Source organism: Molossus molossus, unplaced genomic scaffold (genome assembly GCF_014108415.1).
Source record: "Molossus molossus isolate mMolMol1 unplaced genomic scaffold, mMolMol1.p scaffold_m16_p_4, whole genome shotgun sequence".
NCBI lineage: Eukaryota > Metazoa > Chordata > Mammalia > Chiroptera > Molossidae > Molossus > Molossus molossus.
In genome coordinates, this window is record NW_023425377.1 from 40,063,310 (window position 1) to 40,083,894 (window position 20,585).

A 20,585-nucleotide genomic window follows, 5' to 3' on the forward strand; every position below is an offset into this window, starting at 1 on the left:
CCTACCTCCAAGGGTCTAGGGATTGCAAAAGCTGCTAGGTATGCTCTTTTTGTGAACACGGCCTTTGCTCTAGCATCAGCTGCCTGGCAGATGTGCCCTAGAGCCTCACCCTGTAAAATGACTAGATTCCTTATCACTTGGTGTGAATTATGGTACCTGGCTCTTAGTTAACTGTTAACTGGCTTTGGTTTCAGGTGGAGACACCTTGGAACATCAGCTGAAAGAGACTGTTAATCCCAGGGGGTAGGTACAGGGATCTTTTGCAAGTCAGAAAGATCAGCAAAGGCAGCATTGGGGCAGTTAATTATGTAACAGGCTAACCCTGACAACTTGAAGCAGTTGGGCTTGGACCACCTGGGACCTACAGTCCCCACTTCCTCTTAAACCAGCTGTTTTCAACTTCTCAGGTGGTGAGACAATGACTCATGCTTCCTTCTACCTTTCTGTCTACCAAATTACTTATGACTATGTGCTACTTTTATAACAAAAAAACAAGTGCTAATTTAAAAATTGTCCCGAGAATTTGGAGCGTGGACCCTGGAGGTCCTCTGGCTTACTGGCCCCTTGTCCAGGTTTGTGCATGTACTGCCAGAAGCTATCTGGAAAGCAGTTTCCAGTTTTTGGCTTTATGTTCCAATTTTTGATACTTAGATGTTGCTCTTCCAGTCTGATCTCTCAGACTTGGTCTTGAGAGGGTGCCATGGTGATTGTGGTCTTGAGATGCTCTGTGTACAAGAATACCCAGACCCTGTCAAAGAACCAACAACACGCAATGGCTAACAAAAGCCAGGGAGAACTTTCTGCCTGAACAGATGGGTTCATCAACCTTACCACCACCAGGCCCCAGTACTGCCTTTGCTGATCTTTCTGGCTTGAAAAAGATCCCTGTACCCACCCCCTGGGATTAACAGTCTCTTCCAGATGATGTTCCAGGGTGTCTCCACCTGAAACCAAAGCCTTCTGTGCCCATGCCTATAACCAGAAGCCCACTATAACACAACAAAGGTTACTAATCTAGCTTTCCTACCTTTAGCTGAAGCTGATGAAATGGGCTTCACTTCTTTTTTATTGTCTGCCCAGGATGGTTTATCATGCCAAGCAGCTTCCAGTTTCTTGTCTTTGTACTAGCACCAACACAAAAACTTTAAATCCCCCCGGTTTGGCTCAGCGGTTGGAGTGTCAGCCTGCAGTCCAGAGACCCAGGTTTGGTTCCTGCTAAGGGCACATACCTCGGTTGCAGTTTGTCCCTGACCCTGGCTGGGTCGTGTGGGTGGCAACCACTCGATGTGTCCCTTTCACGTCGATGTTTCTCTCTCTCTCTCTCTCTCTGCCCCTCTATCTGAACAACAACAACAAAAAAAAATGGAAAAATGTCCTCGGGTGAGGATAAATAAAAAATAAATAAATAAATAATAATAATAAATAAATAAATCCCCCAATCAGCCCTGGCTGGTTAGAGTGTCGGCCCAGGAATGAAAGTCACAGGTTTGATTTCGGTCAAACGCACATACCTGGGTTGCAGATGAGATCCCTGACCCCAGTCAAGGTGGTGCAGGAGGCAACCAATCAATGTGCCTCTCTCACATTGATGTATGTTTGTTTCTCTCTCTCTCTCTCTCTCTCTCTCTCTCTCTCTCCCTCCCTCCCTTCTTCTCTATCAATCAGTCAATGGAAGAGCCCTTGGTTGAGGATTAACCACCACCACCACCACCACCTCCCAAATCACTTTTGTAAAAAGACACACAAAAAACAGCTAAAAGAGCAGCAAGCCACTTTGCAGGTGACATTATCTTGCTAGTCCAATTAAGCTGGTGGGATATGGTATTCTTGACAAAAGGCTTTGTTTGGAAAAGGGTAAGGGAACAGGGCAACTGTATCCCTCGGGCTTCAGACAGGAAGCACTATTAAGAGATCTACCTTAAGTGGACATAGGTTTGCATTTTGGCAGTCTTAGAGATACCACACTCCCCCTGCATTCTATGAAGAATGACAACTAAATGGTTCAGGTTGATGGAGCCTGAGGAAATCCTTTCATATAGATAAGCTCTGGTCCTCTCTATACCAGTTCCCAACTCAGTGTCACTTTAAGGATCCTAGCCTTCCAGGTAAGACTTGAGTTCAGCTAATCTCCTCCAAAGACTACAGAAGCATCACACTTGTAACTAAGACCATCACCATGTAAAGACCTCTATACCAGGTAAAAGGTTATTTGCTTCCTCTAGCAGAATACATTAGCTATATACTACAGTCTTCCCAAACATGAGATTCCAGAAGTCACAAACAAGAACATCATGTGGCCAAGCTTTAGCATGCAGTCAGTGACAGAGTTCCTGAAATCAGTCTGTGGAGGGGGATCTCACCCAAGTCCGAATCCTTCATATGCCAAAGAGGAAGCTTGGAACCCTTCTTTCCAGGGTTCTTGATTTCAACCAGCAAGGAGCTAATGTTGTTGACAGTGATGTACCCAATAAGGTTTGTAAAGGGCACACCTCACTTATCTTTTTGGCCCAACTAAATAAAAGCCCTAGCCTATGCTATGAACAGGAAACTTCAAAACCTCGAGACATTACTAACACAATTGCTTTAAAAAGCTATAGTGATTGATGGGGAGAAATTACTGAAAGAATGGCACATACTTCTGTATTCTTTTTGAAATACAAGGAAAAAAGTCAACTCAACAAGATTTTGCTTCTATGTTTTATACTAAAATAACTTAAGATAACTAATCTTTCCCCTTATCTGATAATAGCTGTTTTTCCTAACTAGATGGGAACTGATGAGTGTACATCTTGGTACAAGGTCCCTGTCCTACACACAATTTCATTTATTTATATTTGTTGTTAATTCTTATCCGAAGGATACTTTTTCATTGATTTTAGACAGAGTGGAAGAGAGGGAGGGAGAGAAACACACTGATTGGTTGCCTCCTACATGACCCAGACCAGGGTCAGGGATCACACCTGCAGCCCAGGTTATGTGCCTTAACCAGAACTGAACCTGAGACCCTTCAGTCCACAGGCTGATGCTCTAACCACTGAGCAAGACCAGCCAGGGCTTCATTTACTTTTAATAGCTTTCCAACCAATGACTTTTCTATTAACATACATAATCCTCACACAACAGATTCCTTTGGAACTCTGTGTTGCTGAATGCAGCAGAAATTGTAATAACCACCACCAAGACCTAAAAATTTGGTCTCTGCTCTTAAAACTTGGGAGAATTGAGAGATCAAAATACCTTACCTTAGACATAACTAAATTGTGCTACGAGCCCCAGGGTTCTCTCTTAAAAGTGCTAAATGAAAAACTAAGTAGACAACTAACCTTACTTACTGAGCACAAAAGATTACTAAATAAGGCACCTTTAACAGGCCCCCACTCCCCTCAACCTATATAAGAATTTTTAGATCAGTTCTGGAAGTTAATCATATTCACAGAAATTATTTTTTGGTGGGTGTGGGGTGTGAAGACTCAAGGATATTTCTAGGGAGGGGAAACTTTTTGGTCTATTGCTAAGTCATAGTCCTTTATAGCAGAGACCTGAAGGTGTTCCTATATCCAGACTTTATACTAGAAAAAAAGAGGTGGACAATGGTGGTCAAGAAAACCTTTTCTTTGGATAGATACTAGTCTGTATATAACTATAAATCAATAAAAGTATTTTTATAAATTGGGATGAATATTTAAGTTCAGTGAAATTTTTAAAACTAAACTCAATCCCTTAATATCTCTTAAGGGATAGTATAGTTACTGGCTGAAAGACCAGATTGCCTGGGTTCAAATCCCAGCTCTATCACTTACTAGCTGGTTGACTTTGAGCTAGTCAATCTCTTCGTACTTAGTTTGCTCATCTCTGATGCCTACACCTCAAAGGATTACTGAGTTTGATATGCAATAATATGTCAAAGTACTCAAGAATAGTGACTTGCACAGTGTTACAAGTATTGATACAGAGGAACTGCATCACAAATGCATTTAAACTTTAACGTGAATCCACCTTTACACCTAAATAAGTCAGGTCTAGCTTCTTGCCATACCATTTATAAAATTTGTGTCGAGTTTAAAAGTAAACCTTTTTTATATGACATAATCCTGTAAACTGAAAGTTTACATCTGATACTCAACCAAAAAAAAACAGGACTCTGGCCTTTCTGGCAGTGATGACTTCCCCACAACAACGTGCCTCTTGCTAAGAATTTCCCCTTCATCCCTCTCCAGAAGAGAAGAAACACAAGAAGCAGCTGGTGCAGTGCCCAGTTCCTACTTCATGGATCTGAAATGCTATAAAATCACCACCATCTTTAGTCCTGCACAAACGGTAGTTTTGTGTGCTGGCTGCTCCACTGTCCTCTGCCAGTCTACAAGAGGAAAAGCAAGGCTTTCAGAAGAATGCTCCTTTAGAAGGAAGCAGCACTAAAAGCACCCCAAATTGAGTGGGAACCATCCCAATAAATACATCTTGGATTTTTTAAAAAAGGAATCTGTTCTAAAGATGAAGGAAAAAACTATGAGGAGTAATTCAGAGAACATTCCTAAGAATTTTCTCCAATGGGAATGTGGACTAGGTATGAATTTTATGCATGGGTTACATTTAGGAGAGTTGACTACCTTGCAAAAAGAAAGATGTAATTCCTTTATAATTTTCTATTGATACTTGAAATGTTCCAGTTTTAAACAGGGAAAGGAAAAAACAGGTTAAAGATAAAAATAGATTTGAAACAGTATTCAAATAACACGTAATGAAGTAAGAGGGGAGGCTCTCACTGCTACTGTGTATTTAGAAGTCACTCACTGGAATAAATGTTCATAGAAAGTATAATTTTAGAGCTGACTATAAAAGCATCACATAAGTAATATGACCAAAAAGTACCTTTAAATAAAGCGTCTTTTTTTTTCTTTTCCCCATTAATTCCAGTGCATGAACTCTAATTTGTATCAAAGTTTCCAATACCATACACTTAACCTAAAATTTACCAACTAGTAACTTTTCAAGGAAACCATTAATGCTTATCCTTCCAGTGTTAAACTTTGCTTGCTAGAAGCTGTAGATACTGTCATCTTAGTCTTCCAATACAGAAGCTCTGAGCTTACTAAGCTAGTATGAATATGACAAGAAACTCTTGATGTGATTAAAATAGCTGTTTTAACTACTAGAAAGACTACACAGGTGGTTCAACAGAATTTACTTGTATATTTTCCATTTTCTACCCTACTTGAAGGCATAGGATAGCTTTGTATTAGCTTTCTACAATACTGTGTTTTAAATTTATCCAGTAAACTAAGATAGAGTACAACTTTTACAAAACTTAGGAGAGTCAAGAAAGAAAAAAAATCTCCACAAAAGAAAGCAACTCAGCAGGCCCTGGTATTAAACACTTTTCCAGAATAAATAGATACGTAATTGCATTGAAATGCAGTTTTCAAATATATAAATTATACCAAGATTCCTTCCAAATATCTGCCTTGCTTGTCCAATGCAACTAATTCTTCTTCATTGCTAACAGTGTGGCATGGATTTTCAGTAAATGTTTATGGTTTTACTTTTGTTATCAAAAATCTTTTAAAGTGATATCAAACAGCAAAATAAGTTGCATTAGCTCTCTGCTCACTAAAGGTAAAGGTGCTAATTCCTCATGGTAGAGGTGCAAATTGTGAAATCACATGAGGCACAGTTTAACAGTGAGTATGAAGAAACAGTAACAAGTGGCCTAAGTACTGAGTTAGAATCAAACCAGTTATGTCTGTACCTGCTCAACTGAAACTAATATAAGTGCATTCAAAATAGTTTGAAATTATAAGTGGTGATTAGAATCAAATCTGAAGACTTTCTTGATAAAATATAAATCTGTTCTTTTGAATTTGGAAATGAAATTATCAACTGATGGAGAGCTAGAGACTTATTAACCCCTCCTACACAGATATGGAAATAAGTGACAAAGTCTCTTGCACTGAAGTTATGTATTTTAACAGCTTTACATGTAATAGTCATATATAAAAAACTTTAAGTGCTCTTCTCCAATTTAAAAATCTAAAGAATTCAAAAATAAGGCATTCAATATTTGAAAAAAGTACAGATTTACAAAATGTGTATATTCTGTCATGAAAACTCCACACCAACATTATACACTTGGAAAAAAATACAAACAGGATATATTACAAATTTATGTAAGCAATAACTTAGTTCACACCATGCAATAAAAAGTACATTAATCAAGATACACAAGCTTTTATAGGTTCTAAACTGAAAGACTTTTTTTTCTGCAGAATCCTTAAAACTGGTGGCACTTAAAATTTGTTAGCCTTTCTACTGAGAGGTAAATTATACACAACAATGATGAAAAAGATTAACAGACCAGTTGTCTATTATGAATCATTCCAGCTTTGTTCAACAATGGCTGAAACTCTTTTCTCATATTCTCGTTTGTTTTCCTGATAAAGTTGTGCTGCCTGGCTATTTGCTGGACTGTTTGGATTCGGTTCATCCAGCAGAGACTACATGGAAAGAGAGAAAAAACAGATTTGCAAAGTTATTCTCTGTATTAACATGGGTTATGTAAGCAGCACAGGCGTTATACAAAATGGCAGAAATTATGTCTTGCATATTTTTAGGTCTAAATACTTTTCAGAAATGGCTTGATCTTAAGCTTCTAAAATCACTCTCAATTGCCTTAAGACCTCTAATTTAAAAGAAATTGGAGAAGAACATCTTCTGCCTACTAACACATTAAACTAGGAAACAAGCAGTTTGATTTAGTTACTATACAATATCTATAAATAACTTGGCAACTAATATTTTCCAAAGTTAAGCTCTATATTGTAGTTAGTTGACAAACGTCTGACAGTAAGGTGGATAATCCGTCTTGTTTCCTTTAATCAATAAAAAATATACATCTAGCAGCCAAGGAATGAAATAGGAAGGTTAAAAACAATATTTATAAGATGACCCCTCTTAAAGCAGAAGTGTGACAGAAAAGCTTTAAAAAGGTCACAAACCAACATGTAACTTCTGTTCCTCTCAAATACACATAGCTAAAACATACCTCACTCCATCCCTCAGCAAAATGATCATTCAAGTTCGACTGTGAAATAATCTGCCAAAGTCTTTGGCAAATAGTTACACTTCTTTCTTTTTTTGATATAGAATTTCTTGGATAGGGCAACATTCTCAATGCTTCTCTGCACTTGGCTGTTTTTTGAGGTCCCTATTGTTTTTCTAAGCAATCATCTTTATCTTTCCCTAAGATTTTTCATTCTTCCCCACAACATCTGGCTATACTTCATGGGCACAAATAATACTTGACCTGTGAGAACATTAAGTTACACATGAACAGGAAAATAATTGTGGATTTGATCTAAGGTGGTCACTAATGAAAAAGCAGATCAATCGTCTGAAAAGCAAGGGTTTTTGTATGAGTTTTGCCACTGGTTATCTGGGTACTGAAAAGCTTACTTTGCTCATTAGTCTTTAGATTACTCCTAAAGGAGCTGACTGGATCCCACAGAGCCTTGAAAAATTATGATGCATCATAATACATACACACTTACCTGAATTGATGTTAAAATAGAAGACACATCATATGTTGGACTCCATCGATTCTGAAGGATATCTAAACATATGCTACCATCAGCATACACTGCAAAGACAACACTAAAACTGGTTACATATTAACTTTGTCATATCTAACAGTTAAGAGAAATCTTTACCACAGACAGAATGCTTGGCCCAGACAGAAGTTCTGAGCATTAGGCAATAATTAAACCCCTTCTGTCACATAGGAAAACCAGTCTTAAAACTAAGGTCTCTTATTTTGTACCCTTTCATCAGGAGGCTGAGTGAGAGTTAAACTTTTCAACACACCATATAGTAAATCTGTTTAAATTCCCTATTTCCACATATTCTTTTTTTCTTAATCCTCACCCGAGGACATTTTTACATTTTGATTTTCAGATAGAGCAGGAGGGAGAAAGGGAGGAAGAGAGAAAGAGAGAGAAACATCAACGTGAGAAGACACACACTGAGTGGTCAACACCCACACAACCCCAACCAGGTCTGGGGACAAACTGCAACCAAGGTACGTGCCCTTAGTGGGAATCGAACCTGAGCCTCTCTGGTCCGCGGGCCAAAGCTCTAACGCTGAGCCAAACAGGCCAGGGCCCTATTTCCACACATTCTTAAATAAAGCTCTTGGGGGGGAAAAAAGTTTATTTTTTAACACAGCAATTCCACTCCCAGAAATGACTCCTAAAAGAAATAATCATGGTGCCCAGCTGGCATGGCTCAGTGGATAGAGCGTTGTCATCCCAGGGACTGAGATGTCCTGGTTTGATTCCCAGTCAGGGCATATGTCTGGGTTGTGGCTCCATCCCAAGTAGGGGGCGTGCAGGAGGCAGCCAACTGATGTTTCCGTCTCTCCCTTCCTCTCTCTCTAAAAAAATAAAAAGAATTAAAAATTAAAAAACAAAAAGAAATAATCATGGACATGCAAAGTTTCATTTACAGATTATTCACTGTAACACTATGTATAAGTGAAAACTTAGAAACCACTTTGTGGCCCATAAAGAAAAGACTGGCTAAATGCTACATTTATATAAACAATACCATTATAGCCACCAGAAATGACATATATATTAACTAATGTAGAAAGACATTCAAAACCAGAAGGACTTCTGTAAATAGGTTAATGGATGGGGAAGACCACATTTAAATGAGCAAAAGGTTACAAAAAGGAAAGAAAGCTTAAATGTTTTTGAAAAATAAGTCTTTCAGTAATTTATAATCCAAAAATATAAATATATTAAATGTAAATAGCAAAAAGTCAGGGAAGAGCAAATTTAACTACAAAAGGATCACTCAGCAATCATTCATGAAAAACAGTAATAAAATATACTTCTAAAAGTAAAAATTAGAACAAGAAAAAAATGTAAAACTGTATTTTAAAAAGCCTTAAAAACACATAAACCTTTGACCCAGTAATGCCACTTTTAAAAACTTACGCTAAAGAAATACTCAGGAGTATTTGAGATTTATTTTCAAGAATATTAAAATAGCTAAAAATCAACAACCGGACACTGATTACATAAATTATGGTAAACCTGTAACAGAACATTTTGTAGCCACTAGAAGTGATGATGTGAGAGTATTTAATAAGAAAAAAATGTTCATAGTATATAAATAATTAACTTTACACAGAACATACCAATTTTGTACAAGCATTTATTTTTATTTTTTAAAAGTTACATTTTAAGTGACAAATTCTTTTCAGTATCTTTTGCATTTCTACAAACAGGTAATACTTTTAAAAATCAGGAGTTATTAAAACAAAACAAATTTATATCAAATTTGGAAACTTGGTAAGATTCCAGAGTACAGAAATGTGGCCAATACTGACATGGAAGCAACATTTATAAGTGGGCACTGAGGGTGAGAAGTTTGGGGCAATACCGAAAAGGAAGGAAACAAGTTTTTTTCCCTTCCCCCTATCATTTGCAAAGTCTAATAAAATTGCTACTTACCATTTGGATGAAACATTTTGGATAAAAACCTAACAGTTGGCGGTTTATTTGGATATTCTTCAGAAAATTCTATCACTAGTTTAAAAGTACCTAGATAGAAAACAAACCGAAATAATTATAGTAAAGACAAGCATAACTTTTAAATTTCTTCACCAATGAATTCTCAACCCATACTGATTTTTGCACAACATAAAAATTAATGTAAATTTTGGTTTAGCACATAAGCAATACTAATATACTTCTATTTATGTCAGACTGGTAACATACAGCATCGGAAAGCACTTAGGGAACTAAGTTCACATGCTATTTGGTAGCAATGATAACTGCCACATTTTTAAAAGGCAATTTGGTCCTAGCTACTAAAACTTAAAATGGAGAAATACAGATAGTTTATTATAGCTTAGAAGGGGGTAGGTGCCCACAGGATTTTGAGAGGGGGTAACTACCACATGACAAAGAACTCAGATCTAAGACTTGGGGGCTAATGTGAAAAGTCTGTTCTGTCCCATAGCAATCCATTCATTTAAATATGCCAAGAATCAGTAAGCATAACTGCCTACTACTGTTGGTTATAGACCAAAATGGTACATTTTGGTCAGCCTGGATCAGTACTTTCTGGTCAATAGAAACATAGGCATTTTTAAAAAGTATGCATTTGAAGCCAAGTAAATCCGTTTATAGTGAACAAAAAAGTTAAGTACTCAACTCCAATTCAAAATTCACTTCACAGAAATAACACTATTAGTGGTTTTGTGTTTGTCTTTCTAGACTTCTTTTGTTTTTATTCACTATCCTCTGGGTCCTTTTGTTTTGAGGAAACTCACCTCAAAGGTGAGTTGGTTTCAGAGGTCCTCCCTCTAATGATAACCCCCTGGAATACTTTTTCCTAATTAAGTCAAAAAAAGTTTAAACCATTCCAGGTGTCTCTACAAATTTATGTCACCAACGCCTTTAAAAAAAAGAAGAAGAAAAAAAAAATATATGCCAACTATAACTAAAAAATAAAATTTTAAGAATAATCTAAACAAAAACCCTTAATCAACCTCAAGTCTAAGCTCCTGGTTTCAGTCTATCAAGATTAGAGGCATGTAAATTAATAAAATATTTTATCTTCTTCACTAGTCATAAATTTGGGATTAGGGAGGCTAAAGTATGAGCAAAATCAATGGTGATTATCTATGTCCTATTTTGTGTATTAACAGAGGTATTATGAAATGTATAGTTAATTAGTGAACATGGCTTTATACCTAATTATATATTTTTAAAGCTTACATTTTAACTACAAAAATGTAGCACGTAAAGATTTCAGGCAGCCCTGGCCGGTTTGGCTCAGCGGTTGGAGCGTCAGCCTGCGGTACAGAGAGACCCAGGTTCGGTTCCCGCTACGGGCACGTACCTCGGTTGCAGTTTGTCCCCGGCCCTGGTTGGTCGTGCGGGTGGCAGCCACTCGATGTGTCCCTTCACATCGATGTTTCTCTCTCTCTCTCTTCCTCTCTCTCCCTCCCGCTCTATCTGAACAAAAAATGGAAAAATGTCCTCGGGTGAGGATAAAAAAAAAAAAAAAAAGATTTCAGGCAAACACTGTTTTTTCCATATTATGGGGGTCTCAGGACACCTTTTACACTTTCACTCCCAACCACCACCAAGCTTCCAAGTTGAAAAGAGATGTATGCACAATAGCATACCATTTTATGGTATCTCCACCAAATATCAAAAATATTTTCATTTTAAAATATTGGCTCCTAATAATCAGCTTGCAAAAATTCCCAAAACTTTTAACAAGCTGTTCTCACAAATTGGTACAAGCTGCCTCCAGCACACCACTGGCTATAACTAACGATAAGTGTTGTATTAGAAACTATAACTCAGAAAATCTTAATATATATAACTATAAGCTCATTATAACTTTTTACCTAAGTAACATTAAATGAAAAAATAAACCAACAACTATCTTCTCCCCAAGTTAGTGAGAAGTGAAGCACTGTTTTCCATTTTTGCAAATCTCTTTAATGACTGCCTTAACAGAAGACAGCTGGATTCTCTTAGCTACGTCTGTATTCAATCTGTTGCAATATGCTGTTTTGGTTGAGGAACATGAAGAAAATCAGGCATCACGCAATTATGTAAATGAAAAAAGGAGTATTTTCATAGCCTTTTCAGATAACTGTACATATTTTTTATATTATTACACCAAAGAAATTATAGGTTTTTAAAGGTTAGTAGAATCTGAAACCATATAAACAAACCTTTGCATCACTTACATTTGGAAAATATTGGTTCAGTTTTACACAAATCTTTTAAACATCACCATATTCCATTATATACCACCAAAAAAAAAATCCCAACAGGTAAATACCACCTACTGATCTCATCAGAGAAATCTTAAAAGTATTGGGACACTGTCGTTTTATTAGCAGCAACAAATATTGTCAGCTGCTCTCCTTGACCTAAGAGCTCACTTAGGTCACTTTTGAGAAAATGTCTGCCAAATACTCAAACCTAAATAATCAGTTTGTCTTTCAGTCATTCTTTCATGAAAAGAGCAGTAGTTCAAGTTAAACTAAAACAATTGCAGAAGTGCTTTTCCTCCAGACAATCATCATACTTTGGTATACGAGAGAAGTGCTATATGCATACTTCCTACTTCATCACACAGAATAGTAAAAAGAGGTATAATCAAGGGTCAGAATTTAATAATAATGATGTCCACTTTTTCATCAAGATATTTTAAAGTGAAACTGGTATCTTTTAAAATGCAAAAAATAGCCCTGGCCAGTTTGGCTCAGTGGTTGGAGCATTGGCCTGCGGACCGGAGAGTCCTGGGTTCGGTTCCCGCTAGGGGCGTAGACAAAAAAAAAAAAAAAAGACAGCCGGTGTGACTCAGTGGCTGAGCATCAATCCATGCACTAAGAGGTCACCAGTTTGATTCCCAGTCAGGGCACATGCAGGAGGTGGCTAGTCAATGTTCTCTCTCATCGATGTTTCCACCTCTCTCTCCCTCTCCCTTCCTCTCTCTGTAGAATCAATAAAGAAAAAAATTAATTCATTAATTAAATGCAAAAAATAGGGGAGTGGGTGTGGGGAGGAGGGTGTCTACGGGGAAAAAAGGAAAAACATCTGTAACAAAAATAAATAAAAATTGAAAAAAAGTAGATAAATGAAAGAAAAAAATGCAAAAAATACAATGACTATTAGTAGTTTGGTGCTGCAGTCTTGATCTGTGCCAAGATGCTATACTGTTTTAGTCACTAATGCTTTTGTACAATCAGTGCAAATGTCAATACAGTGAAAAAGGCAAATAATGTCTTAGTATTGGTATGAAGACAGTTTTGATCACATGGAACCCCTGAAAGGGTCTGAGAGACTTTAAGGGGTTTATGGACCACTCTTGAGAATTCCTTGGTGTAGAGTAAAAAGCTTAAGTCCGAAAGTACCTCTATTTAATTTCTAATCCCAACCTAGAGTTAACCACTGATAACAGTGTGGTCCATAACCCTTTAACATACACACACACTGGCATGTATGTACTTAGTAAAAATGTGAGACCACAACATACTTTATTTCTGTAACATTCTCATTTGTCCAGATCTACCTTATTCCTTAACTGGTATATAATAGTCCAGAGTCTAGCTATATCATAATTTGCTAACCACTTCCCCTCTATTGGGCATTCAGGCTATCTCCTTAAAAATGGTGCTGCAATCAATAGTTTTGAACAAATATCCTTGCTGCCATTAATGCTGAAGTGATTTTGATAATTAAAACTAACCTGTTTAACCAATAAAAAACAAAACAAAACCATGCTATAATTAGGGAAAAATCTAAGTGCTTGGTTAAAATCAATTTGAGAAGCTCAATTATAAATACATATTAAAACTAGTTTTCCATTTCCCTGGCTCTTGGTAAAAATATTGAATTTAAGATATAAACGATTGTGCAGAATGCTATTTATGGGTGTCGAATGCCAGCTGTATATGAAACTACTGGCATCTACGTTATGTTTAAAAATAATTTCAGCTCAATATCCTATTAATATAGATAACAAAGTTAAAAACATCATTAGCCTCCTGGTATTTACCTCAGGAACATCGTTAGCATGCTACAAAGGCCACTGAAATCTAAACTAGTCTCAACATAGACCCTACTCATCTAGGCTTAGGTTCTATAGCCAAATATTTAACAGAGTAACTGGCAACAAATGTGATCAAGCTGATGGGAGAATAAAGTTTTGTAAACTATAAATTCTAAATAGCAGTAGTTTTAATCTGACCTATTAACAACAGAAAATAGTTTTAAGCAGATACATTCGTGTTATAATTTCCTACTTTAATAAAAGCCTTTTAATACTATAGAAAACAAGAAAAATTACTTACCATCTTCAAAGGGTGTCCCTTCTGGTCTGAAAACAAGAATATTTCTGATTAAAAAAGTTTACACTCTTTCATTCTGCTTTTTCCTGATTTTCAAGAGTGGAAAGGATAAACTCAAACAGAAAGAGCAGTTCATTCTTATGCTTTGTGGAGTTTTTAAGATATTGTTACGTTAATATCATCTTAGCTCTAAATTCTTATAGATGTAGACATAAAAGGTAACTTTTATTTTCTAAGTTTTCCTTTTAGGATAGCTTTACAAAACAAAACAAAAATTGTCATAATTTTAGCACAAAAAGAATTCAGTTCATAAATACCAACCAGTCATTTTGTAAATATGTATATTTTTAAGAGAAAAGATCCTGTTTTCATTTACATCAGTAAGATGGGAATCAATACCCTTTAAGTTTAAGTACGATACCAAAACAGTGTGTTCTGCTTTTCAAAAATATCCTCGCCCAAGGATACGTTCACTGATTTTAGAGAGGGAGAGAGAAACATTGATCAACTGGGCCATATACTTGCCCCGACTGGGAATTGAACCCACAACCTTTTGGTGTACGAGATGATGCACCAACCGAGCTACTTGGCCAGGGTGAGTGTGTTCTGCTTTTCAATAGAGCAATTTCTTCTTCAAATTAGATAGACATAACTGAAGTCATCAAGAAAGCCAGTTTCTTTTGCTCCAATCTTTTCCTTGCCTCCATACCCCAATTTCATTTTTCCTAAGCAGCAGCATGAAGCTTAATTATTACTTGCAAGGCATATTCAGGATCTCAAAGAAGCATGTTAACAGCCTGAAATATATTTACTTCAGAACAAGAACTATGCTCATTTTTCCACTAGTCTTTAAGGTAGACTCCTGTAACTAATTGAGAGGCAACTCAGAATTGTTTATGAAAGTATTCCTCTTTAAAGTTTTAGTACAAAACCCTAGTTTTTAAGAGTGGAAGAGATCAAGTCTGGGAAAACCAAAGAAAAGGCATAAGAAAATTTTAAATTAAAAAGCATATATGCAAGCCCGCCAGTGTGGCTCAGAGGTTGAGCATCGACCCATGCACCAAGAGGGTACCAGCTCGATTCCTGATCAGGGCACATGCCCAGGTTGTGGGCCCGATCCCCAGTGGGGGGCATGCAGGAGGTGGCCAATTGATGTTCTCTCTCATCAATGTTTCTATCTCTCTCTCTCCCTTCCTCTCTAAAATCAATAAAGAAAAAAAGCATATATTACACAATGTAAGACTGCTTCTCAAAGACTCCAGTTAGCTACAGGCATATCTCATTTAATTGAGGTTCACTTCATTGTGCTTCACAGATGTTACCTTTTTATTAATTGAAAGTAAAGCTCTCCACCAGCCCCCCCGCCCCCCAAATTTGCCTTTCTGTGGTGATCTGAAACCAAACCCACTGTATCTCTCTGGTGTGCCTCTATTTCATGTTGAGCTGTGAAACATTTCTCATTTAAATTCTTGCAATAGTGTAAGCTCTTGGTATTTTTGGTTTCTAGCCTTTTTACAGTTCCAAAAGAATATAAGCATAAACACTTGCTTGGAACATTTTGTACAATAACTTATCTCTTCTCCTTTAGTTTTAAAATGGTAATTTTATCAAGTAAAATCCAAAGTTATTGTAAAATCAAATAAATTTTTTGTAACTGCTAGAACTTTTATGGGGATATTTTCTAATTTACCTTGCAGTTTCTCTAAGGTCCCCATTCCACCTCAGCCTCTTTTCCTAGTTGCACGTTTACCTATCAAGTTGTTTTGTATTTCAACTCACCCAAATATAACTGCATTCCACTGCATGATGTTGTTTTCAGATGGTGCACCACTGACACCCACAGGTGGGTCCTCTTGCAATCTAGAAATCCATAGTAGTAATTTTAAAAATTGTACATTTGGGCGACCATAAAGGTCAAATAGAATACCCACAGACTCTATACTATCTACTTTGAGATACAAACTAAATCCATGTCCTTGTTCTTGTGCTGAACTGGAAATAAACCACACAACCAAAAATAAAAAATAAAAAAATCAGCTAAGTATATATTATAAACCTCTCCAATTATCTAAAATTCCAAAGGGCTTGGGAGTATCCCTCTTCAAATAGCATCAAGATTAAGCTATCTTTCAAGAACTAATGTATACAGGCTGCCCTCAACCAAAAATAAATAAAAACCTCAAGTGCAAAAAATATTTTTACAAAACTATCAATTTTGCTGCTGTAATGCAAAGACTGAATCCTAACCAAGGCTAGTTGTGCAACAGGGCCACCAAACCTCCTCCCCCCAAAACAAAAAGAATCCTCAGTGTAACACTACAGGACTGAAAACACTTCATTCAATATGATTAGGAAACTAGTTTTGGGCAGAACAGTTACTTTACCCCATTTGCTTTAATTAGCAATGGGTTTGGTTTTGGTTTTTTATCCTCACCCGAGGACATTTTTCCATTTTTTTTGTTCAGGTAGAGCGGGAGGGAGAGAGAGGAACAGAGAGAGAAACATCGATGTGAAGGGACACATCGAGTGGCTGCCACCTGCACGACCGACAGGGTCAGGGACAAACTGCAACCGAGGTACATGCCCTTAGCGGGAACCAAGACCGCAGGCCGATGCTCTAACCGCTGAGCCAAACCGGCCAGGGCAGCAATGGGTTTTAAAGTAATCAAAGATTCAGTTAGGTTTTCCTACAGTCCCTATTTTAATGGCTCAGAACAGGAGACTCAATACAAAGCTATCTTCTCAACATCTGTCAGTCAAATCCTTGTAACCTGAAGACTGTTGGAAAACTACCAAAGGTACCATGTGTTCAATTCAGAATAAAGCAGAGAATCGCTGCAAGAAATCAGAGTGACAAAACGGTAAGCTTTATTTGAATTTTGCTCATCTGAATTTCAGCTAATTTGAAATCTACCGATTTCAACCTTTAGAAGACGACTTTTACATGAAATAGGCATCTCCTTTTAAAGACTCAGTAAAAAAATAAACACTACTTTCTCTCTCTATGCAGTGATTGTCAGGTGGTATGATACTTTTAAATGAGCACACATATAAACGGTTCTTTTTCGTCAACAGCAAGAAGACTGGGCCATGAACAGAAGCCTTACAGGAATTACGCTGCTTGAAGCCCAGCAAAGGTGGCCGGCTGAGAAGTCACCAATATATTCAGTAGTAAATGTGCCAAAGCTCAAAACCATGGCGTCCAAAGGTCGCACCTACGACTCTACAATGGCGAAGTGGAGAGGTTACTTCCTGAGCGGCTAATCTAAGTTTTCGTACGAAATATTTTGCCTCAACCTGGGCAGGTCTCCTCAGAAAAACAGTGGGAAAATGTGCAGAGGCTCACAATACTGTTTTCTGTTACCTTTTTCCCGTTCCTCCAAATAAAAGGTAAACAATTGAAAAAAAGAGTCACTTCCTCCTCACCAACCCCCACCCCTCCTAACAAAACCCTGCTTTACAAAAGGAGGCCCAGGGAGGATCGGGTTAGCGCCAGGCTCGGGGAAGCCCTTTTCCGGACTCCGAAGGCTCTAGACAGGGCTCCGTACAGCGGGCCAGGGGCAGGGCCGGGAGGCGCTGGCAGCCCGCGCTGCCAGGGAGTCGGTCCTCCGGCCAGTTCTCAAGGTCCTGGCCGGCCGGCGGGCGGGGAGTCGGTGTCGGGGGATGGGTCGCCACCCCGAGCGCGCGCGGCAGACCCCACCCCACCGCAGGAACGGGCTGTGCTTTCGCCTCAGCCCTGCGCCCCCGAGGAGAGGGCCAGGGCACAACGCCGTCTGGCGAAGGCGGCGAGGAAAGCGCTCCGGCAAGGGCTCGCTTTGGGGACTTCGGGAGGGGCGCGCAGGGACGGGGGCGCTGGTGGGTACGGTCTGAACGGTAGGACGACACGTCAGGCGGCTGGCCCAAGCGGGCGGCGGGGAATCCTAGAAGCCTACAGCCATTTTTTCACTTTTGAGGGGGAGAGAGATCGCAGTTTCTTACGTCGGAGTGAGGAAACAAGAGTGAGGGAGCGCGAACGGGGGTTAGAGCTGGCCTTCCGTCGCTCCCGCGGGCCCGCAGCCGGCCCTCGCAGGATCCCGAGAGGAAGGTGTCCCGGACCCCCGCCCTGCAGGCCCGCAGCTTTGGGGAGGAGCCGTCGTCCGGGGAAGGTGAAGGGCCTTACCGCTTGAAATCCCGCATGAGCCTCCTCCGGGCGGGGGTCGACATGCTCCACAGCTGCCCCGCGGTCCTTGTGAAAGAAAAGAGTCCCGCGCGGCCCCCCCCACCCCCCGGCGCGGCGGCCGAATCACTGCGGGTCACTGCCACCGAGGCTGCACAAACAACCCTGCAATGACGTCTCCCTCCGCCGCCTCCAGATCCCTCCGCCCTCCGCCGGAACCACAGAGTGAGGGGTGGAGGACAGTGGGAGGGGACGTAGGAGGGCTTCTGTGGGACCCTTTTTGCAAGGCCTAATCTATTTCGGCCTCCTGAACTAATTGAAAAACTAGTATTTTCTGTGTTCAGACTAGATATTGTGGGTCAAGACACCAAAACTGAAACTGTATCCTGTTGCTCCCCCTTCCACTAGATTAGGTCCGACCGAGTGGAGAGAGGGACTAAAGCCGGACCTAGAGATTTCAAAGGAGGTGGGATGACGCAAGGTCACGTGACTACCGGCGGCGTTGTCAACAATCCACCCCTGAGGGGGAGGTGGCGAAATGTCTAGAACCACGTGCCCCTCTGACGCGATTAGAACTGGTAACGTGAGAGCGTCCTCTGGATCTGAGTCTTAGCCAGGTATATAATGCAGGTAGTTAAGTTGACTGGATGGGCAGACACCTTTATTCGTTTTCCAAACATTTGGTCCCATGAACAGGGAGGGCAATCGGAGAGAAAGAGATTGTGGGAAGCAAAGCATGTTTTGCTTAAGTCTTTAAAACAGAGCTGAAGGGTTGGGGGGCGGGATGGGGAGGAGGGTGTCTGGGGGGGGGGAAGGATAAACATCTGTAACAAAAATAAATTAATAAAAATTGGGGAAAAAAATAAAATTACTTGAAAAAATTTTAAAAATAATAAAACAGCTGAAAATAATTTGGATTTAAAATCCCCTCTGGTTGGTTCAATGGCCTATCAAATCTGGTTCATAAGGGAGAAAGAGCAATGAGACAACCATTGTTTCTAGTAAGCGAGGTATTGAATGCTGAGGCCCATACAAAGTAAAATCCCCAGAAATGCTTTGTTAGTGGCACCAAATAGTCTGTATGTGCATTGCTGTGGGGTTTCTGGGGTTGGAAGTTCTGGACAAAAATAAAAGAATGGTGTAGATTGTCCAAGGGTTGTTCACACTCCCTATGGAATTACAAATTTTGTTTTTCCCTTATGGGTCTGCTCTCACTTGAAGATTTCTGTCAGCATCCATGGATTTGGCTACAATGGGATACCCTTGTCTTTGTCAGGAAATGTGAGGATGAGAGATCTCCAGAGAGCAGCATATTGATGGGTGATTGGTTGTCAAAGAAACCTAAAACTATGATCAGATCTGGGGGACAGATCATAAAGACATGGGTGGGGATTTTATATCTAGCCTGGATGACTCATTTCAGGTCTTCAATACTAGCAAATTAGGTGCAAATACACCAGAAATACTCCCCTCAGCAGCAGGGAGTGGAGTAGGGTAGTGGGGGTGGTGATGGTGGCTCAGAGTTATTGACCCTTGTAGAGGACTCTGAACAGTTTCATATCTATTAGGGTAATTCATCCACACAAAGAAGAATGGGAGGATAGAATGAGGACCTTAGCATTACCCCAGGCTACCCATAGTTCAATGAAAGGGTTAACTTTCCTCACTTTCCTGGTGTCTCCTGAGGAGGAAAAAGGAGCCACATACTAAACCTGAGAAGCCTCAGGGGAGGCCTGCATGGCAGGCCTTACAATCTTAGATACCTAAAGTAGCCAGGTAGGATTGTCTGAAATTAAAAGTTCCTAATTAAAAGGGAGTCATGGAAGGTAGTCATGTCCTAGTCCTATTGTCTTTTTGCATCTATGATAACATACCTTTGTTATGTCAGAGTAGTCCCCTTTTTCCAGACCCCTTGGGGCATAATCTCCCACCAGAATTTGAGATCCCTGAACCCCTCATTGTTATTTTGGTCCCCTGCATACTATCTCTAGGTGCTGTAAAGGTTAACTATCTTGTACCCACCAATGTAAAAAGAAGTAGTTGAGTCTCTGTTTTACTTTTTATCCAATCTCAGAAATTTCCCTGCTTTGCATTCTGTCACCTCCCTAATTACCAACAGATTTCATGTAACCCCCTTACATCTTCTCCTTTTATTCTGATATATAAAATAAATGATAAGACTGCCATTTTCCAGAGCATTTTCTCAATCTGTTCAGAGATTTTGCTTCTTGGCAATTGTCATCAGTTTGTCTTAAACTCATAAAAAATTCTTTACAGGTTTGGATGTTTCTTAGACACTCCCTTTCTTCAAACCCTGAATTCTGTCTCTTGCTTTCAGTAACTGCCTTTGTGATCAAATTAGCCAGGCCTAACTCTTGGTAGGTCCTGCTGTGCATTCACAAATGTGATTCTCTACATCAAAAACTGAATATTCTTATTTTTACTCTTTTGCCTTCCTGTCATAGCAATCCTAATCCTCCCATAACTAAGGATGAAGACACACTGGTAGGGTTACATGCAGTAAAATGCTAAAGAGAAACTTTAAAA

General features: G+C 39.2%; 3 protein-coding genes across 5 annotated transcripts in view; 2 read left to right on the plus strand and 1 right to left on the minus strand.

Annotated features, from left to right (window-relative positions):
- Nucleotides 1-17,272, plus strand: part of CDKN2AIPNL (CDKN2A interacting protein N-terminal like) — a 29,264-nt gene extending 11,992 nt beyond the window's left edge. The window contains exon 3 of the mRNA XM_036281627.1: nt 16,958-17,272. Within this exon, the coding sequence (XP_036137520.1) occupies nt 16,958-17,146 (189 nt within the window). The 3' untranslated portion in view covers nt 17,147-17,272. The remainder of the gene's footprint in view (nt 1-16,957) is intronic.
- UBE2B (ubiquitin conjugating enzyme E2 B) lies at nt 5,758-18,197 on the minus strand. Of its 3 annotated transcripts, none has more exons than XM_036281629.1 (6): nt 18,042-18,193; nt 15,662-15,742; nt 13,886-13,911; nt 9,513-9,602; nt 7,545-7,633; nt 5,758-6,491 (listed from the first exon to the last, which is right to left on the minus strand). In XM_036281629.1, the coding sequence occupies exons 1-6, from the start codon at nt 18,083-18,085 to the stop codon at nt 6,363-6,365; spliced, it is 459 nt and encodes a 152-aa protein (XP_036137522.1). In that variant the 5' UTR covers nt 18,086-18,193; the 3' UTR covers nt 5,758-6,362. The 3 variants fall into 3 exon arrangements, with proteins under 3 accessions (XP_036137522.1, XP_036137524.1, XP_036137523.1); XM_036281631.1 differs by lacking the exon at nt 18,042-18,193 and adding an exon at nt 17,861-17,976; XM_036281630.1 differs by lacking the exon at nt 15,662-15,742 and having other exon boundaries at nt 18,042-18,197.
- A 412-nt stretch (nt 18,198-18,609) lies between these two features.
- Nucleotides 18,610-20,585, plus strand: part of CDKL3 (cyclin dependent kinase like 3) — a 70,521-nt gene continuing 68,545 nt past the window's right edge. The window contains exon 1 of the mRNA XM_036282035.1: nt 18,610-18,655. The gene's annotated coding sequence lies outside the window, so the exon portion shown is untranslated. The remainder of the gene's footprint in view (nt 18,656-20,585) is intronic.